Source organism: Moschus berezovskii, chromosome 7, assembly GCF_049115385.1.
Source record: "Moschus berezovskii isolate FMDL1 chromosome 7, NW_MosBer_1.0, whole genome shotgun sequence".
In the NCBI taxonomy this organism is placed as follows: domain Eukaryota; kingdom Metazoa; phylum Chordata; class Mammalia; order Artiodactyla; family Moschidae; genus Moschus; species Moschus berezovskii.
The window spans coordinates 108,944,184-108,966,503 of NC_142466.1; the positions used below are offsets into that span (position 1 = coordinate 108,944,184).

The following is a 22,320-nucleotide window of genomic DNA, read 5'->3' on the forward strand; positions in this document are numbered from 1 at the left end:
AATTACAGATTGAAACAAGAAACCAGTAACAGGAAAAAACACCTAAAAATCAGAAGGAAGGAAGGAAGGAAGAAAGGAGTCTCTGCTCTTGTAAGGAAAGTCAAGACAATAAATAAGCAAATAAATAACAATACCTGGTCATACAAAAGTATTTTGTTTTAAAAATAAAAGGGAAAGGGATGAGCGTGATGCAAGTTGGGAAGGTGCAAGGGTGCTCAAGGAAGGCCTCTCTGAAGAGTCTTTGGAGAAGAGGAATAAACAAAATGAGGGGAAGGTTTCCTGACAGACCCCTGGTTACCAATGCTCTTACAACACTTGTTCTACTTCCCTAGCACAGAAGTTCATGGCCAGGGTTCCTACAATGCATTATGCTTTCCTCTGACGTCTTATTTTACATCTGGATTTTAATAAGCCAGAAACGTGTCCTGCTTCTTAAACCTAAGTATTCCCTATGCTGGTAAGAATTTGCTGTCATTACACACTATGTATGTGTTTCCTTAATAGGCACATATCCTGCTTTTTTATTATCAGAAAGAATGATCAAGAATAACCATTCTAGAGGACAGGCAACAAAAGAAAAAACAGAAAAATTCAAATACATCAAAATTAAAACTCATGTTCACAAAAAGACTATCAACAGTATTGAAAAGGCAACCCACAAAATGAGACAATATTCGCAAATCGTTTATCTGATAATATACAGAAATATGAAAAGAATTCCTACAAGTCAACAACGACAAAAACCCAATTTAAAAAACAGGCAAAGGATTTGAAAAGAACTTTCTCCAAAGAAAGGGCTTCCCTGATAGCTCAGTTGGTAAAGAATCCTCCTGCAATGCGGGAGACCTGGGTTCGACCCCCGGGTTGGGAAGATCCCCTGGAGAAGGAAAAGGCTACCCACTCCAGTATTCTGGCCTGCAGAATTCCACAGACAGTCCATGGGGTTGCAAAGAGTCGGACACAACTGAGCGACTTTCACTTCACTTCTCCAAAGAAGACAATCAAATAGCAATAAGCACATGAAAAGATGCTCAATGGCAACTCGTGTCCATCCACAGATGAACGAATAAACAAAACGTGGTGTATACATACAATGGAATGTTATTCAGCTTTAAAAAGGAAGGAAATTCTCACACATGCTACAATACTGATGAACCCTGAAGACACTTTTATGTGAAATAAGCCAGTCTCAAAACAGCAAATGATAAGTGATTCTACTTTTATGAGGAACCTTGTTGTTGTTTAGTTACTAAGTTGCGCCCAACTCTTACGACCCCATGGACTCTATAGCCTGCCAGGTTCCTCTGTCCATGGGATTTCCCAGGCAAGAATCCTGGAGTGGGCTGCCATTTCCTTCTCCAGGGGACCTACTCGACCCTGGGATGGAACCTGTCTTCTATATTGGCAGGCGGATTCTTTATACCACTGAATAGAGTCAAACAATTCTTATAAGAGATCTACAAGACTTGTGAAACTAGTTTGTCTTGGAAGGGATCACCAGAAAATTCCTTTCTTAAAGATGTAGTCTGAAGGTTCTCTATTGAAATTTAAGATGTTTAAAAAAAAATACAGTTACCTTCATTATGGTCATACTTCAGGGTTCAAAATGTTAAGACCTTAATCCCTCATATAACTCTGTTTTGAAAAACACTAGGAAATTTTTGTTTTGCTCTTTTAATGAAAGGTTTGGTCTTATAATAAGTACTTCCTCAATACACCCTCATATCCTAGAGAATAAAGTTTATTAAATAATACCAGGGACTTCCCTGGTGGTCCAGTGGTTAACAATCTGCCCTGCAAGGTTTGATCCCTACACTCCCCTGGTTGGGAAACTAATAAGATCCCATATACTGTGGAGCAACTAAGCCCATGTGCCACAACTAGAGAGTCTGCATGCCGCAACCTCTGAGCCCACGCAACACAATGCAATATCCCATTTGCCGCAACTAAGGGCCAACACCGTCAGATAAATGAATAAGTATCTTTAAAATGTATATGTGTGCGTGTTATGGTCACAGTCTCAATACAGACTTATGGATAAGTCTGTATTGGAGGGATATTATTAAAGTCTCCAACAACAATAGTGTTTATGTAGTTCTAGCAGATTTTTTTCTTAAATATTTTGATTCTTTTTTGTTATGCACATATATTTTAACACAAACACACATATGTGTGTGTGTGTGTGTGTGTGTGTATATATATAAAAGGAGATATATTTAACTGCCTAACTTCCCTCCTTCATACTGCAGACACAGGTAGTGTTCTAAAGTACAAGCCAGATTACATTTTCCCCTGCTTAAAATTCCTCACTATCTCCCCATTATCCACACAGTAAAATCCAAGTAGAGAACTATACCAGAGGGTATAACACACACAATCTCTCCCTGGTGTACCTCTCCAACCTCATTTCCTGACACTATTTATTTTCCACTATTTATTTACACTTTCTATTTTATACTATTTACATCAACAACTACAGTAGCTCTCCAGATACACCGAGCGGTTTCAGACTTCTATGCCTATGCATGTGACTTTTTCCCTGTTCCTGTGATCTCTTTATATAATGCCTAGGAAATTTTCATTTATTCTCTTTCAGAACTCAGCTCAGGCAATAATGCCACCAGAAAATGCTTAGCCTCACCCAAACCTCAATAGAGTTCATTTTCTTTACCAAATATTTTTATCCCCTTCCTGGCCTAATATAAATACTTATCTTGCCGTTTTACTTATTCTGTATTATACATTTGTCTATATATGTCTCCTTTAATTAGACTGAAAGTTCCTTGAAGGTATATTGCTTGTCTTGGTCATTTCTTTAGTATTCAGTACAATTCCATAAGAGGCACAGAGTAAAAGTTTATTATTAAGCTAGATCAGACCTGTTTTATGTAGTAATTTTATAGTTTATTTTAATTATTTCAGTTGTAAAATATTGTTATACTGTTAATTAGTTATGATTGTTCATATTAAACTATTGAAATGCAAAAAAAAAAGTTTATTATTAATAAAAAAATTATACTCTGAGACCTGACTGAAGAATAATGGCAATATGCAAATTTTAAAATGATAAACATTTTTAATGTAAACTATCTTGTTAATGAAGTAACAAGAACATACAGTTTGCTATAAAATTTGGGATTTTTATACTGTATTTTGCTATAGGACCTAGTTAATTTCCACTTAATCTTCAGATTTTGTTAATGTTTAGATCTCTTTCTCTCATTTAATTTGAACAACAGCCTGAAGTATACCCTCCCTAGCAGATGTGTTTGGCTGTATAATTTTCATCTGAATGTGCTAAGAGAATATAAATGTACTCCTGGCTAACCATGCTCTCTAGAGCTCCCTGGATTGTATTTACTGAGGAGCTACAAAGATCAATCTGATATTATTAAAGTAAGCAAACACCAATATCAGGGAATTCAGCAATGCCTGAAGTGTGATTTTTAACAACTTTTTATAGCTATCAAAACACTTATTTTTAAATAGATTTGGCCTCAAAAGATCAATGTTTAGAAAAGTTTAATATATATTTTTATTGATTACAAGGTCTTTGACAACTTCCCTAATATGTGTCTGTCACAGACACAAATACACAGAGACTCAACTTTTGATATGTCTTGTGCATTTTAATCTTTTCAGACTTTAAAATGGGACTAATAAAATACAAGGGATCAGATTCTGGTAACACGAATCTTCAGGGTGATGAAGATTAATAAAGAGTGATAAATAGAACTTGCCAGAAACTGAAAATGTTCACTAGTATTCACTTGAAAAAAGCATTATTCATACTAGAATTTCTAAAATAGCAAGCACATTGGCCAAAATTTGTTTACAATAGTTTTTGTAGGCAACAAAAAAGGTGACTTAAAAATTAGAATTTGGGGGCTTCCCCGCTGGCTCAGTGGTAAAGACTCTGCCTGCCAATGCAGGAGACACAGGTTCGATCCCTGATCCAGGAAGACCCCACATACTGTGAACAACTACATCTGTGTGCTCCAACTATTAAGGCTGTGCCCTAGAGCCTGGGAACCCCAACCACCAAGCCCAAGGTCTGCAACTACCGAAGCCTCTACGCCCCAGAGCCCGCACTCCACAAGAGAAGCCACTGCAATGAGAAGCCCATGCACTGCAATGAGACAGTAGCCCCTGCTTGCCACAACTAGGAAAAAGCCCACAGAGCAACGAAGACCCAGCAGTCAAAAAGAAATAAGTATTTTTTTTAATTAGAATTTTAGAATTTTATATTACTAGTGTTGATTCTTCTAGTTGATACAATAATAATAGACTTTTGCAAGCTATTTATCTTTATACTTCGATTCAAAAAGGACTTATCTGTCTTTCATCCTGAAGAGATTCATCTATTGGACCTCTGTTGGACATAACTAACTCCACACATGAGGATACTTCAAAACAATAAATTCCAAAAAAATACTGTTTTGCCTTACTCCGTTAGTGGACAAAGAAATTTTTTAGAATGCAGGGTTGAGTTTACATAATGAATCAGTTGATGAATGCCTTCTTTACCTACAAATACTAAGTGATGCCATTCAATCCCGCAGGCTTAAGTGCCAGTCATATGCAAATGATCACCAATTTTCCAGTCCTGAATTCTTACGTGCAATACAGACTTATTTCCCAAATGTTTCTTCAATATCTCCCATTGGGTGTCTAACAGGTATCTCCAATTTAAGTTGAAAATATACTCTTGACTCCTCCCCTACCTCCCACCCTTGCCCCACAGCTTTTCTACTATCTAGTATAAGATGGCTCTGCTTTACCAGATGTTCACATCCACAATCTGGAAAGCATTGATGGTTACTCTCTTTCTCTTCATAACTCACATCTACTCAACCCATCAGCACATCTTTCCAAATACATATGTAATCGCCACTTCCAGCGCCCACATCCCCACCTGGGTCAACACCATCTCTCATCTGGACTATGCTAAGAACCTTCACTTATGCCTACGTGTGTGTCCTAGTCACTTAGCCGTGTCTGACTCTTTGCAACCCCATGGATTGTAGCCCGCCAGGCTCCTCTGTCCATGGAATTCTCCAGGCAAGAATACTGGAGTGGGTTGCCGTTTCTTTCTCCATGACTTATGCCTACAGTTCATCTTTAACATAGCAACAAGAGTGATTCTGTTAAAACATTCAACCTGTCATCTCACTCCTCTGCTCAAAATTCTCCATGGCTTCCTATGGCTTCCTATTTTACTCACTGTAAAGGTTACAAAGGCTCTGCATCATCAAGTCTTAACCCCTTCTCTGAGCCTATCAGTCATAGCTTTCCTAGTTTTTTTTTTACTTCCAATGACAGTCCTTTTTCTGATATTTGAATACATTAAGCACACTTCCATTTTAGGGACTTTGCACTTGCTGTTCTTTCTGAGTGGATCATTATTCTACCACATATACACATAATTTAACACCCTCACATTCTTCAAGCTTCTGCTCAAATGTCATCATATTGTAAATACTTCCGTCATCTGAAACTTCTGTCATCTGAAATAGCACCATTCCCATCTCAGTCACTCTGAATTCCCCCACCATGAGCTAAAGGAAAAACACTTGCTTCCACAGATGTTAGAGAGCAGTTTAGCTAATGTCAACTCTTCAGCAAAGAATACAGAAAAATTTGCTAATTATAACATGAGCAACCAACTCTCCTCTTCCATGTATTCCCCAATCACAATATTTATCACATTTCATGCTATTACTTACATCTTACCCAGAAGGCTACAAGAGCAAGGATCTGTTTCTTACAACGCAGATGCCAGTTTCTTACTAGCATCCAGTAAATACACTGAACATTTCTTGAGTACTTACAATGTAACAGGCACTGCAGGAAGTGCTTCAAATGCATCAACCCATGAAACCCTCACAACAAAGGTATAAAATAGATATCATCTTCGCCCCCATTATATAAATAAGAAAAAGACATAGAAGCAGCAAGTTTCTTGCCCAAGGTTATAGAGGCAGTAGGTGGTAGAGCTAGGGTTCAAACCAGCTCCAGAAACTGGTATCCTTTATTACTATGCTAAAAGCCTCTTGATGAAAGTGAAAGAGGAGAGTGAAAAGGTTGGCTTGAAGCTCAACATTCAGAAAACAAAGATCATGGCATCTGGTCCCATCACTTCATGGGAAATAGATGGAAAAACCGTGGAAACAGTGTCAGACTTTATTTTTTGGGGCTCCAAAATCACTGCAGATGCTGACTGCAGCCATGAAATTAAAAGACGCTTGCTCCTTGGAAGGAAAGTTATGACCAACCTTGATAGTATATTAAAAAGCAGAGACATTACTTTGCCAACCAAGGTCCATCTAGTCAAGGCTATGGTTTTTCCCGTGGTCATGTATGGATGTGAGAGTTGGACTGTGAAGAAAGCTGATCGCCAAAGAATCGATGCTTTTGAACTGTGGTGTTGGAGAAGACTCTTGAGAGTCCCTTATACTGCAAGGAGATCCAACCAGTCCATTCTAAAGGAGATCAATCCTGGATGTTCATTGGAGGGACTGATGCTAAAGCTGAAACTCCAATACTTTGGCCACCTCATGAGACGAGTTGACTCACTGGAAAAGACTCTGATGCTGGGAAAGGTTGGGGGCGGGAGGAGAAGGGGACGACGGAGAATGAGATGGCTGGATGGCATCGCCGACTCTGTGGACATGAGTTTGAGTGAACTCCGGGAGTTGGTGATGGACAGGGGGGCCTGGCGTGCTGTGATTCATGGGGTCGCGGAGAGTCGGACACGACTGAGTGACTGAACTGAACTGAACTGAACTGATACTACACTTAAATCGGCTAATGGAATGGAGTGCCAGGGGTAAGGGCTTAGTTAATATAATTAGAGAAAGACACTCTGAGGAGGTGAATTTGAGCTGCAAATGGAATGATGTAGATTCAGCTAAGTGGCTGGGCCTAAGAAATAGAAGACAGAAATGGACTAAGACAGCAATAAGAAGGGTAAGAGGAAGAGGGTCAAAGGCCAGAAAAGCCGGGGTGCTACGTAAGCAGGACAGTCAGGAAGTGAGGTTAGAGAGACAGCGAGAGGTCTGCACGTGGGGCACTAAGGGCCCTGGTGAGAAATTTTGCTTTTTCCAACAGCAGTGTGAAGGAGCATTAAACAGGAGACTGCTATAACTAAAGGGCCGAGAATCCTATCCCAACGGTTACCACTGAAGACTCAGAAACACTTCTCTTCACTTGAAGGACCCATGATCTTTAGGGAGAGAAACAAGGTTTGTTACTGGTCTCAGGGAAATGACAAATGGAATAACTAAATAGGACCACACAACCTGGGCTGAGTTCACTGCTGACTGATAGCAATGTTGAGCCACAGGTGTAATAACATCTTTTGTGAAGCAACAGACTTAGCAGCAGCAGCTACAGTGCTACAGGAGCAAAAGCAAACAAAAAATGCTGATGGATCACAGAGGGCTTGGTGCTACTTGTTGGGATAAACAGAAGAGACGAAAATCCATCAGGACAAAGAAGCCAATCCATTAAGTAACTGCTGAACCCTTTTAGGAAACAACAGTGGCTATGAATACCACTGCTAAAGCCCTCCACAGGACATGCTTCACAAACATACATATTTAGAAAATGGTACTCAGGAGACTATTATAGGGAATAGGGTAGGCATAATAAATGGTACATTTTGATATTTACATGCATAGCATGTGAACCATGTGCTGTGCTTAGTCATTCAGTCATGTCCAACCCTTTGCGACCCTATGGACTGTAGCCCACCAGGCTCCTCTGTCAATGCGCATTCTCCAGGCAAGAATACTGGAGTGGGTTGCCATGTCCTCCTCCAGGGGATCTTCCCAACCCAGGGTTCGAACCCAGGTCTCCCGCATTGCACATGGATTCTTTACTGTCTGCGCCATCAGGGAAGCCCAACATGAACCATATTAGGAAATATATCTGAGCTCTTATCACCAGTTGGTACAACTGTGGGGAAAGTAACAACTTCTAAGGTTCCCAGTTCCCTTATTTGTAAAATGTGAGAACAGGAGAGGATACGTTTCAATTCTTAGATATAACTGCACACATTCAACCCCCCATGACTCTTCATTCAACAGTACAAACCCAAAGGTTTAGAAAACAGTTAAAATGATTCTAAATTGCCCTAGGGTTATGCTGTTTAATATTATATATAGAGATGTAAATATGAAAATCAGCATATGTTTCAGTGTTTTAAAATAATTTTTATATATAGGTTGTTAAGTATAATGAAATGGAATACTGGAGCTGATATCAGGAGGCTTGAATTCTGACTGGTTCTTCAATTATTCTTTACAATACTCAACTCATCAATTATCAGAGATTTAATTTTATTCATTGCAAAATTAAGTAATAGCTAGGTGACAGATCTTGCATTTCTTAAATTCGGTCTCTTGATGTAGGCCATGATGTGGTACACTGCCTCTTATCAAGACGGTTTAGACATAGTAATGGATAGTCTATGTTGAGTCAGTATTTAACTTGATACTTCCATATTACATGTGAAGTTACTCATATCTTCCTTTTAAAGTTTTTAAAATAAAAGTGCTCAAATGTATGGAGGAATCTATAGAAATAAATTTGTTGTTTTATATATTGATGTTACTTTCTCAGGAATAACTAGCACCAATTTTTTTTTTACAGGAGTCTATGCTTTCTTTGGGCTTCCCTTGTGGCTCAGCTGGTAAAGAATCTGCCTGCAATGCGGGAGACCTGGGTTCGATCCCTGGGTTGGGAAGATTCCCTGGAGAAGGGAAAGACTGCCCACTCCAGTATTCTGGCCTGGAGAATTCCATGGACATGAATCACAAAGAGTCGGACACGACTGAGCGACTTTCACTTTCACGCTTTATTTTCATGCTTAGGTATAAAAACATATGATTCTTACATACCTTTTTAAATTAAGTATTTAGGTTAGAAAAAGGATGCTTTCAAAAACTCTCTCTAACTGACACTATTCCTTGCATGAAACAGAATGCTGAAGACTTTTATTATTTAAGTAAATATATTAACCAGAATCAACAACCTGAAAAACTAAAGACAGAAAACATTAAAAGTTACAGAGGTCATATTTGACTCTGTTTTCATAAGAGTTTTCCTCCTTACCTGATGAAGAACTTCCAGGGTGACAGGATAAAAGAGGTTTTCAATAATTATTCGGAGCACGGGGCTCTGCCCAGGTAGGACTGTGCCTTCATTGGTAGGAGCTCCAGCAAGGGCCAGACTTCCTGACTGGACTGCACTGACAGCCTGCAGTGCAGCTTGGGCTCTCTATATAACAATCCAAAATGAGAACTTGTGGTTACACAGACACATTATATAATCCTTAGTTGACATAAATTAATATGAAGTACTACGGTTAAATAAAAATATACATATTTGCTAAACTTTCTCTGGATGCATATACCCTAATATTGTCATCAGTCAAGTATCAAAAGTCTTGTTCTCTTATCACAGTGACACAATATTTAAGAAAGTTGCTCAAATTTATTTGAATAAATGAAAAAAATACAGCTAAAAAAGAAGAAAACTTGTATATAACTTTCATATCCTAATTTTTTAATAACAAAAGGGAAGAAAGCAATGTGAAAGTAACATTAAAGACCACTTAAAAAAATATATCACTCAAATCCATCTTCTTTTTTCCTCTCTGAACAATTGAGTTCTAAAACCTCTGGGTGGCATATGATAGGCATAAACATGGAGGACCTGTGGTGGTTCAGAGTGGGGCAGGGAGGGCATCCTGGCATGGAGCATCAGAGCCTGAGCAAAAAGAGGAACGCAGCATCCATCTGCCTGGCAAGGGGAATCTGAGCCCAAACAAGGTAAGCAAGGCATCTGTGAATGGGTGGCTCACTGCCAGCTGTCAGAACCTGGGGAGCATAAGAAGGGTAAGAAAGATATCCAAAGGAGAGCAGCCTAGCCAGGATTATCAGAGCCCAGGGAGAGTCAAGAAGAGGGCCACAGAGAATTGGGGCCTTCCCTGGTGGCTCAGTGTTAAAGAATCCACCTGTAATGCAGGAGACACGGGTTCGATCCCTGGGTCGGGAAGATCCTCTGGAGAAGAGAATACTACCCACTCCAGTATTCTTGCCTGGGAAATCCCATGGACAGAGGAGTCTGGTGGGCTACAGTCTATGGGGTCACAAAAGAGTTGGACATTACTTAGCAACTACCAAAAGCAGCCGCAGGGAATAGGTAGCCAATGTAGTAAAGATAATTCAAGTAGAAAAGTCAGTCCGTGGGGCCTAAATGGAGTAAGGAATTCAAGGGAGGGGCAGCCTGGCACAAGATGTCAGAAGCCAAGAAAAGGAAGGCAGAAAAGTTTCTAAATATGATGCTCTATTAAAAGGAACCGGGGCGCTCTAAAAAATGTCCAGTTCTAGAACTGGAGCAGGAAAGCACAAAATGAGTGTACAACATTTCCAGTTTTGTGGGGTTTTCTTGTGGTTGTTTTGTACCAGAATGCAAAACAGTTTTTTCAAAGAACAACAGAAGCCAGCCAAAAGGACACAGAAAACAGCTTGAAAGGGGCTCCCACTGGCATTATTTGAGATCCAAAATAATGACTGTAACAAATAAAAAACCCATCAAATAAAACAGGAAACCTGTAAGTCCACAGGCTGATAAAAATTGACAATTGATAAGGAACAGTCTATTTACACTGCTAAAGTACCTCCCCTCAAATATTCTTCTTTCCCCCTTTGTAAGTCATAACTTTATAGTGGAGAAGCCAGGCAAACAGCAATCATATCAAGTGATCAAAGAGCACACCATCAGCAATGCAGCAAATTGAAATTATGTGCCACCTGATATGATGCAATGAGAAAAAAAGAGCATTACTTCTGTGATGTTCCTGTCAAAGCTGCATACACTGAATCCTATTACAAGGAAACATCAGACAAACTCAAATTGAGGGACAGCCTAGTAGATGAGTAGCCCATAAATTTCAAAAGTATCAAGGTTATGAAAGTAAAAAAAAGAAAAATAACTTACTGCTTCAGATAAAGGGAGACTAGAAGATATGATTTCTAAATGGAACATGCGACTCTGAATAATGCTTATTCTGCTAGAACATCACTGGGAAAACTGGCAAAACTTGAATGGGGGCTGAAGGTTGGAGGGAAGTAATACATCAGTGTTAATTTCCTGATTTTGACCAGTGTACTCTGGTTTGTAAAAGAATATCCTTCTTTGAAGGAAATGCACACTGAAAGTCTGGCCAATGAAGACAGGCCAGACTAACAGTCTTTTCCCAAACGCCTCAAGTAATCAGAACTTCTTCGTATTATATTTACGACTTTTTAAAAATTTTGTGACTGTCTCAAAATTTAAAACAATTATTCGAGTGAAAAGGGGGAAATGAAGAGAAAAAAAGCGTGGTTAATAACTAAGTTAATAATTAGTGAAATTAAATGCAAGTTTTTAATCAATCTTGTGTTCTGTACTTATAATTTCCTAACAGTAGTGATAATGAATAAAATGTTTGTGCCAAAAAATGAAAAAACATCCCATCACTTTAATGCATATTCTTTCATTTCTGCATCTTGTATTCACTTGCAATTTTAAAGATCACAGCATTGTGTCACAGTACTTTGTTATTTTATATTAACATTTATTTTGTTTTCATGACTTTAATTTTAGTTTACTATTATACCACCTTTCGAAAGTGGGATGAGTAGCTTTTTAACATTTTGTTATGAAAAATAACATTAAAATAGATGTCTTTCTAGTGGCAGTCTTTTTTGTATGCTTAATAACTGAACAACTTCCACTTTTGTACTTATATACAACTCTTTTTTAAATCTTTTAACAACATTTTTGTGCCATATAAAGACTTTTATGTACCAAGTAATACTCAAACTGCCAAATGTTCAGTTTCCAAATCATCTCTGAGAACAATATATGAATTATTTGAATATTTTATATAATTAAATATATATGTGCCTGTAAAGTCAAGTGTGTGAAATACTGAGCACCCCAATTCTGCTTCACACGAAGCAGTTTATCTATTTTATACTGGGCTCCCCAGAAGATTTTATTTGGAAAACAGGGTTGTACTGCTTTTAAATTTGAAAATTGGCTCACAGTCCCACTCTAAGCCTTTAAATAGGCAATGATGAGGTTCGGAGGTCATTCAAAAAAGACTCAATTAACACAGGGATTAGAATTAGCAAACAAGAACATTAAAGTAGTTATTATATCTGTATCAAGTGCTCGCGCATATACACACACACACACACATACATGAAAGGTTAAGTAGAGACATGGAAGACAAACAGCATTGTCCAACAGAATTTCCTGTGATAATGAAAACATTCAACATCTACAGTATAGTGGATACTAGTCACTGGTGGCTAGTGAGTACTCGAAACGTACTTGGTGCAACTGAGGAACTGAATTTTTTATTTTTAATTTATTTAAATTTATTCACCTTTAGCTAGCAGCTGAGGGCTTCCCGGCTGGCTCAGTGGTAAATAAATCACATGCCAGTGCAGGAGATTTGGGTTCAATCCCTGGGCCGGGAAGATCTCCTGGAGGAGGGAATGGCAACACACTCCAGTATTCTTGCCTGGGGAATCCATGGACAGAGGAGCCTGGAGGGCTACCGTCCACAGGATCACAACAGAGTCGGACACAACTTAGTGACTAAAGAACAACTGAGTAGTTACCATATTAAACCTACTAAACAACAAGCTAGCAGTTACTCACCACTTCAGAATGTTTAGGAACAAACATCAACACAGTGAGGATCTCAATAGAAACTATTATTCAAGATTTAATTGTCTTATCAAAACTAAGCCTGAATAACAAAGTAAATTTAACCGCGTTGATTTTTTTTTTTTTTTTTGGCCACATTGTGTGACTTGTGGGATCTTAGTACTAAGTGTGGAGTCCTAAGCGCTGAACCGCCAGGGAATTCCCAACCTCACTGACTCTACTTCCTCATCTACCAACCATTCAATCAATTCTTTTTATTAAACAATTCTATATGGCAACCCACTCCAGTACTCTTGCTTGGAAAATCCCATGGACAGAGAAGCCTGGTAGACTACAGTCTATGGGATCACAAAGAGTTGGACACGACTGAGCAACTTCACTTCATATATATGCTTGCTCCTGCGACATTATAGTTATTGTTGCTATTGTTGCTGTTTCTCTTCCTTCACTCCCTCTTCTTTGGCATAACTGGAGAAATATGAGAAGATATGGTATATATTGTCTTAATCATTCTACAGTTGCCAATATGCTCCGCATTAGTACTTCAAAGAGCATTGAGTACAAAAGTCTCCACATAGCAGGCATGCAAAAAAAATTCTTTTGACAATAAAAATCTGAGAAAGATTTGTCTAATAAGTAACACTGGTCTCCATTTTTAATTAGGCAAAAATATGTAAGGAAGAAAATGAAAAGTAGAGGGACACTCTTCACTGAGGACAAAAGCAAAGTGAGGGGGAGAAAAAAGAAATGTGCTCTTAACATGAAGACAGTTCAGGTACAGAGACATATTATCTGTGTATCTGATGCCAAACATTATGAGGCAGCAGAATTCTTACTATGGGAGATAATTTTTCAATGTTTATTGTGATGGAAAAAAAACAACAAATATTTATTGAGGTTGGGAACGTATATATACTTCATGCAAAATTTAAATATGCCTAGAAAATATAAAGAAGGTATTTCTAAAGTTGAGATAGAAATGAATATACAACAAAATTCACAGATCTTAAATGTTCAGTTTGATGATTCTGGGGGAAATATTTTAAGGAAAAATTTTTCCATGGTCATCATTTTGCAAATTTATAAATTTCTACCTACACGATCAAGAAAAACTGTTTATACAAAAATGACTGCTACTAATACAACCATTTCTCAAATGCTGCACCTCAAAATATTTAAAATTTTCAGCTCTAATTTTAATTTAAAGCAAGAGAGGGAAATAGTTGATATTCACCTGACCCTCTGCCAAGTATGTCCATAAGTATGTTCTGGCATATCTTGCTATTCAGAGAAGAAAAGAGAATGAAACAGTCATTTATCAGCTTCCGAGGGCTGTCAGAATAAAAAAACATCTGGTACCTCTCATTAGTACGTATGTAAACAGGTACCTTCAATTTTGACTTCAGCTTTTGTGTAGGACTCTGAATAAAAGAAAACCATTATTTTATCAAAAGTCAATGCAAAAAATGGACAAAAGTAACAAAATGGCAAGGGTACTGGGAAGAAATCAAGGCTATCTAAGAATAAACTAGGTCATTTGGGCTGGCTTTGGTTGCCAAGCAACTGGGATTTCTCACTGTTTCCCTTTAGAATAACCCAGTCTTTAAGAGTTTTACTAAATTGTTTGTTTCTTCTTCAAGACTTAAACTAACATAATTAGGAATCACACTAATGACAAAACTGCATGACTTATATGAAAGAGAACTGAAAATTCTACTGAGAGATAGGAAATAAAATATAACTTCCTCCTCAAAAGGATTAGTTGGCAATATAGACATGTTAATTATCTCCATATTAATCTATAAAATCAACCCAATTCAACTGTGTTTTGCGGGGGTTAAGAGTCCTGGGTGTTCATTGGAAGGACTGATGCTAAAGCTGAAACTGCAATACTTTGGCCACCTCATGCGACGAGCTGACTCACTGGAAAAGACTCTGATGCTGGGAAAGGTTGGGGGCGGGAGGAGAAGGGGACGGCAGAGAATGAGATGGCTGGATGGCATCACGACTCTGTGGACATGAGTTTTGAGTGAACTCCGGGAGGTGGTGATGGACAGGGAGGCCTGGCGTGCTGTGATTCATGGGGTCGCAGAGAGTCGGACACGACTGAGCGACTGAACTGAACTGAACTGAACTGAAGAGTTATAAAAATAATTCTAATATATCCTGAAAAATAAACAAAACCTATTATCCATTTAATTTCTAAAAAGAGAGGGGAAAGAATTGAGCCTTGCCCAACAGTAGGTTAAGCCACAGGGACACTGAAACAGGAACGGAACAGAACAGAATCCAAAAGGTAATCCAGATTAGACATAGACCGCATACCATGTGAGCAGCACACACATGAGGGTAGATGGAAGTCACGCAAGCAAAATGTGTAGTCATGTCTAACAAGTATATTTAGGCATGTTGTAGGTAGGCAAACCCTGTGTATAGAAAGTAGAACATGACAAAAGACAGGTTTTACGTGAATGGATAATAAATGGGTTACTCAACCACAACAAAGAGAAACTGGTCAGTGGGAGTAAGTGAAAGACCCTAGCTTCCCTTTCCACCCACAAAACAGTCTTAACAAAAATTTAAACACTAAAATAAAGACACCCAAAACATTCACATATAAGAAAATATAGGTAGAAAAAAACTTTTTAATCTTGCTATACTGGGTTTTTATGAGTATGGTACCCACATGAGAGATCATAACACAACTTAAGAGATTTGACTCTTACATAAAAATAATTTAAAAACTGAATTAGCAAACAAAATTCAGAGATGGAAAACAGAATGGCAATTGCCAGGGTGGGGGTAGTGTGAAATGAGGAGTCAGGATTTAATGGGTACAGAGTTTCAGTCTGGTAAGAAGAAAAAGTCCTGGAGATGGATGGTGGTGATAGGTTGTGCAATGTGAGTGTATTTAATGCCACTGAAGTGTTATTCACTCGCTTAGTAATTTCTGACTCTTTGCAACCCCAAAGACTATAGCCCACCAGGGTCCTCTCTGGAGCCCACCAGGGTCCTCTCTCCATGGAATTCTCCTGGCAAGATTACTGGAGTGGGTAGCCATTTGCTTCTCCAGAGTATCTTCCTGACCCAGAGAGTGAACCAAGTCTCCTTCATTGCAGGCAAATTCTTTCCTGTCTGAGCCACCAGGGAATGCCACTGAATCATACACTTAAAAATGATTAAAATGGTAAATTTCATATTATATACATATTTTATCACAATTGAAAAAATGGGGGGAAACTGCATTAATAGAAATCACTATAAATATTTCACAAGTTATTACATAAAAGTAAGTAAAACAATAAGATATAATTTGTTAATTATCATATTAACAAAAATGGACAGGAAAATTGCTTGCTCATATATTATCAGTGGCACCCTAAATCAGCAAATAATCTTTACAGAAAGCAATATTGCAATGTATATCAAAACATAAAACGCACACAGGCTGCTGCTGCTGCTAAGTCACTTCAGTCGTGTCCGACTCTGTGTGACCCCATAGACGGAAGCCCACCAGGCTCCCCCGTCCCTGGGATTCTCCAGGCAAGAACACTGGAGTGGGCTGCCATTTCCTTCTCCAATGTGTGAAAGTGAAAAGTGAAAGTGAAGTCGCTCAGTCGTGTCCGACCCTTAGCGACCCCAAGGACTGCAGCCTACCAGGCTCCTCTATCCATGGGATTTTCTAGGCAAGAGTACTGGAGTGGCTTGCCATTGCCTTCTCCGACACACAGGCTAAGTACCAGCAATTCTGTTACCAGAAACAAAATATAAGATAATGCTGCAAGTGTGCCAAGATAAATAAGAATGCTACTATAGCCCTATTTGTAAAAGCATAACACTGCAAACAATCTCAATGTCTATTAACAAGAAACTGGATAAATTATGGCTGTCCTTTTGAAGCAAGTATTATGCAGTCATTTAAAAATGATGAAGTAATAAAAAGTATGAAGTAATTGTGTATTTCTTGTCATGAAACAACATCACTGACCTACTGTAGAGAAAAAATAATAGCTCTTATAACATTAGGATTCCATTGGTATAAAATTATATACATGGCAAAACCTTAATAGAGAAGGGTACACAGTAAAATGTTTGCAAAATGTTAATCAGTTATTGTCTTTTGTTTATTTTTTATTTTTCTGGATTGTCTGAATGTTTTACCATGAGCATGTATCCTACTTACAAGACAATGTTTTATTTAAAAAATTTTATACATTAAAAAATATCTAACATTTCATTTACTCAAGTTTAGATAATTTATTATATGTCATTAACATGTCTTAGAATAAGTTAAGGACTGAATGCAGGAAATGTCATTGTTTTTAAAAATGTGGAAAACTATAATTTAAATTCAGCAGCTTGCATTATAATGACTTTCAATAAAGAAACAAAGAGCTGAAGGAGTTCTTTTGCCTAGTGCAAGACTATCAGGGCCAAACAATGCTCTCAGCATAATATAAAACCTATGCTTTAAAATGTATTTGCTTCGTGGATAAATTTTTCCTACCCTTTAATTACTTCAAATTACTATTTTAACTACTTAAAAAATCAACCTGGAGAGACAGAAAAGTTTCAGTATGAATTATATCAAAACTGGAAAATTAGGTAAGAAATGTTCATATTCTATATTTCACATTTATCCTGGAGTCAAAAATCATTTAATGAACATATTTATATAAATTCTTATTAATATAACAATAGGAGCACCACTCAACTTCTCAATGCCTTTGTTACATACTCTATAAAAAGAAAGGATTGACTTCCATAGTTTCTTTAGACCTGAGATATTAAGAGACATTAACAATGTACTTCCCCCCCTCCCACATGGAAACAGTTTCAAGGCAAAACTGATTGCCTGCCATTTCTAAGGCCATATCCTCAAACATAGTTTCAAATGGCAGTGCTTTCTTATTGGAGTCTTTGTATAAGAATTTATATATACAATCTTGATCAACAGAGCATCCCATGATGAAGAAAAACACATGATTTTTTTTCCACTTAAAAACAGAAAATTAGTTATTACATCATGTATTCTTACAACTATTTTTATAAATGATGTTAATACTTACAGCTTGATTAGGCAGATTGTCAGTCTTAAGTTCTCTGTGATTGGAATACTGAATAAAAACAGGCTGGCTTCGAAGGTGAGGAGTAACAGGAGTGTAATAATTCACCATAGTAACAGCAGCTTCCTCAGAAGCCATTTCTAAGAAAGCCTGCAATAAACACAAGAAAGTAAAGTGAAAGCTCCTGTTTTTGAAAGGCAGCTAAGAACTATTTTGTCATTCTAGCTCGCTCTATAACTCATGCATTTCTTAACAGAAGTCATATTGCCCCCAAGGGGATGAAAAGATTTTCGTTTCAAACTGTTATCACTGATAGTTACTGAAAACATATTTGAAAAAAGTTGGGTTCAATAAAGCATTTGGGATTGGGAAATTGACAGTTGATTAAATGACTCTGTGTGGTTTTTGGTCTTCTTCTTACTTCTGTTTCTTCTAAAATTCAGAAACAACTAAAAAAGCGAAAATAAATGTGTGCATCACTACTATAAATAAGACGCGTTCAGTTTCTTCCTAAAAATTTCTCCAATGATCTGTTCTCCTTTGTCTTTTTATGAATATAATTAGAACATTCATGTGCCAAGGCTCAATTGTACAAATTAGGGAAATGGGAGACCATTCTACATTAAGTCAATACTGATTTGGGTCATTCAAGTGACCTTTTTTGGCTACTGGTAATCACTCTGACTCACTGGAAAAGAGTCTGATGCTAGGAAGGATTGGGGGCAGGAGGAGACGGGGATGACAGAGAATGAGATGGCTGGATGGCATCACCGACTCGATGGACATGAGTTTGAGTGAACTCCGGGAGTTGGTGATGGACAGGGAGGCCTGGCGTGCTGTGATTCATGGGGTCGCAAAGAGTCGGACACGACTGAGCGACTGAACTGAACTGAATCACTCTACTGATATTAGCTATTTGAAGACTAAAAAGAATTGAGATAGAAGAAGCTCCTTAGTATTCATGCCTTATTCTGTTTATGGCTTCTCCTCACTGTCATGACTCCTATTAACTTATGTGACAGGAATAGGATACTTACAGATCTTTAAGGTGGCATATTTTATCACCCTGTCTCAATGGTTCAGAAGATAAAACATATACTAACAGTTCTGAGCCCTACCTACCTGTAAGAACACTTCAAATTTAAAGTACAGGAAGAACTCATGATCCAAATCACTATCTTCAAGGAATAAAACAGATTTTAAGTCATTCACAGTATCTAAAAGGTACAAATGTCCATGATACACTTTAAAGCTGCTATCCAACTGTATAAGTAATACAGTTTTTCTAATATTTCTAAGAGAAGTAGATAAAAATGATCAAAGTAACAAAAATAGCTATGGCAGTATTTCCTAACTATTTGAGATTTTTTAAAGTCATCTTTTCAACAAAGAATTTGTAAGCTGTATTCTAATAATATTCACCATATGGGGAGAATCTCTTTCTGCAAACTCCCTACTAAATGTTGAGACTCCTGCAACATCACACAAAGGAAAGGCTGCGAACAATGTCTTTGGATACTGTGATTCTAGTCAGGAAATCATTCCTATATGTATATACAACGTAAAAATTCATATGTAAAAATAAAATTTTCCACATGGAGTCCAGTAAAAGAATTACTTATGTTTTCCCAAGTATCCAGCCAAGGATCAACTTTCATAAAGTAGGATGAAGAGAAAGTCAAAAGTCATTACCCACAAAAAGGCTGGTGAAAATAACCCTTACTCTATCCTCAACACTCCACCTCCAAGAACCATGATATGATTATGCCTCCAAGTACTACTACAGTGACTCACATCAGAATCTCTTGCTGAAGTAAATTACTAACAAGGTATTTTCTGAACAGGATTTAGATCAAAAGACAAGCAATTAACAGCAATCAGTTAGCACTACAGAAAAATATAAACCTAGAACCAATAGCAGAAACAAAGGAAATTGTCACACTGCCTGCTGCCTCTCAAGAGTTATCTGACATAAAATATAGGATATACTACACAAAACATAATAATGTACGTAACATGTGCCTGTTAGCCATTAGACATGGTCACGTTGGCTCTTTTCAAACTGCAAACCATACTATTCTCAATAGTGGCATCTGTAAAGAAAATTAAGATCCAAGCGCCTACACTACCTCTAAAAGATGTAAGAAAAAAGTATAAACACAACGACTGAATACTAAGACATACTATTTAACTTCTCCAGTTCTTAATAACTCCAACTACCTTAAACAAGGCTGTTAATTTAAATAGTTTACTAAAGATGGGGTCAGAATCAGACATCATTATCCAATGTGGGATGGTAAACAATCCAGTCTCTTCTGATAATCACAGGATATTTTCATAAACCATTTTGTAATTAAGAATGTAAAATATGTTTGGTCAAGATAATAAATAAGAGAGAATCCTGTTTTGTATATTTTTGTTTACTGCTTCCTGTCATTAAAAAAGTTCTATTTTAAAAACCTATGTAATCAGAATAAAATTTAGAAAAAAAGTTCAAGAAAAAGCTTTCATTTTTTTAATTTTGGCTGTACTTTGCAGGATCTTAGTTCCCCCAGCAGGGATTGAACCTGCACCTTTGGCAGTGAAAGCACAGAGTCCTAACCACTGGACTACCAGGGAATTCCCTTAAAAATAATTTTTTTTTTTTCCACTAACACCCAGAGATTATAATTGTGGGTCAATCTTTAAAACTTACATACCTGGCTTTTTCCTTTCAACATCAAAAGATTAGTTACTTTGCCAAATGGTAGACCTAATGATATGACCTCTGCTTCGGTGACATCACTTGGAATTTTGCGAAGATGGAGAACACGGGAAGGCGAACAGGGAGGTCTATCTCCTTTAAATTTCTTGTTGTCATTCCCATTAGCTAAAAAATACAAGATTTGTTTTTTAATTACTGAAACTAATTTGGGTTGACATACTACATTAACCGTATCATCACATTTGATCTTCCAAGAGTTTCAGGTTTTGAAATTCAGGAACTACGGGCTGATGGGAGAAGAGTAGAAGACAGTTGAAAACAAAACCATCCACTTTTCAATGAGTGGGTTTTTTTTTTAAATTTTCACTGCAGGTGAATTTTTTAAAAAACTGAATTTGGATTTTTAACTTTAAGGAAAAGTGCTGGATAAATGAATTACATATGTTGAGGTACCAAAAACCTCTAAATGGTCAACTATTTGCTGTGAATAGAAAACAACACTTATATTATCTTTAATGTATCTTAAAAGATGTTTTTCTGGTTTGTCCTATTACTAATTAAACAGAATATAAACTTTTAGGATAGATGGTAATAAAAATTTCATGTTTATCACACCCTACAAGGATTTGGACTTGAGATGCATGTTTATGAAATAAGTTTCTCAGGCATTATACAATTTTTGCCAGTTCACTTTTTAAAGTACTTTCAGAAGCTAAACTGTGATTTCCTTAGGATAATCCTATTCTTTATAATAGGCAGCTCTTAACATAAGTATCATCTCCTTTTGGAAATGCAAATTTTTAGCCCATTTCAGACCTACTGAATCAGAAACATCCCAGCAACCTATGTTTTTACAAGCTCTCTAGAAGATTCTGAAGCAACCTAAAGTTTGAGAACCACTGTTGTAATCCAGTATGCCAGTTTATAGCCAAATTTTATTTAAAGCTTATGTTTTAACACTGACAGTAACTAGAACTGACAAGCCTGTAACAAGTAGTCAAATTTATGTACATAAGATTCAGGAAGGTTTTTTCCCCCCCAGAAATAGCACCACGTAAGACTGAATGCAAATTATCTAAAAGCCAAAGTTTCATGATAAGTGCTTTTTTTAAATACCATACTTAGCACTATTAGAAGAAAAATATAATCTTTCCGAACACCTGAGATTACCATTTTTCTAAATACTAAAAAAACTTCTAAAACACTAAAAAACAGTCATATGTCTGTGACCCTAAATAAACAAATTTCATGAGGACCACATAAAAGTCTTGGCAATATTTTGTACCCATTCCCATGGCACAGAACACCACTTGCTTACAGGTAAATAGGTTGACTTAATACCAAAACTTCCCTGGTGGCTCAGATGGTAAAAGCATGTGTCTACAATGCTGGAGACCTGGGCTCAATCTCTGGGTCGGGAAGATCTCCTAGAGAAGGAAATGGCAACCCACTCCAGTGTTCTTGACTGGAAAATCCCATGGACAGAGGAGCCTGGTAGGCTACAGTCCATGGGGTTGCAAAGAGTCAGACACGACTGAGCAACTTCACTTTAATACCAAAACTAGCACTTGCTCCCAAATTCTCTATGTTCATGAACGCAGGGAACATCATATCAATACTATCAATTCGAAGAGGTCCTTACAGGTCTGCGCCTGTATACAGCAAATGCCTAGGACAGTGTGTGGAAAATAATCAGCAAATACTTACTGGAAATCAAGTATTTAATTTCTGGGGGTCAAAAGGTTCCTTCTGCCTCATGAATCATCATGAAACATTGATTTTTCCCTCCAAAATAACTGATTCCACTTTCACCTCGAC

The 22,320-nt window shown here is 37.4% G+C and overlaps 1 protein-coding gene across 6 annotated transcripts in view; it reads right to left on the reverse strand.

Moving 5' to 3' along the window:
- Positions 1-22,320, reverse strand: part of PTBP3 (polypyrimidine tract binding protein 3) — a 92,328-nt gene that overhangs the window by 29,515 nt on the left and 40,493 nt on the right. For 5 of the 6 annotated variants that reach the window (XM_055427591.2, XM_055427590.2, XM_055427589.2 and 2 more), the window contains 3 exons: positions 20,498-20,667; positions 17,802-17,948; positions 9,118-9,282 (listed from right to left, as the gene is read on the reverse strand). In XM_055427591.2, coding sequence (XP_055283566.1) covers positions 9,118-9,282; positions 17,802-17,948; positions 20,498-20,667 — 482 coding nt within the window. The remainder of the gene's footprint in view (positions 1-9,117; positions 9,283-17,801; positions 17,949-20,497; positions 20,668-22,320) is intronic. The other variant, XM_055427593.2, reaches the window with a different exon arrangement.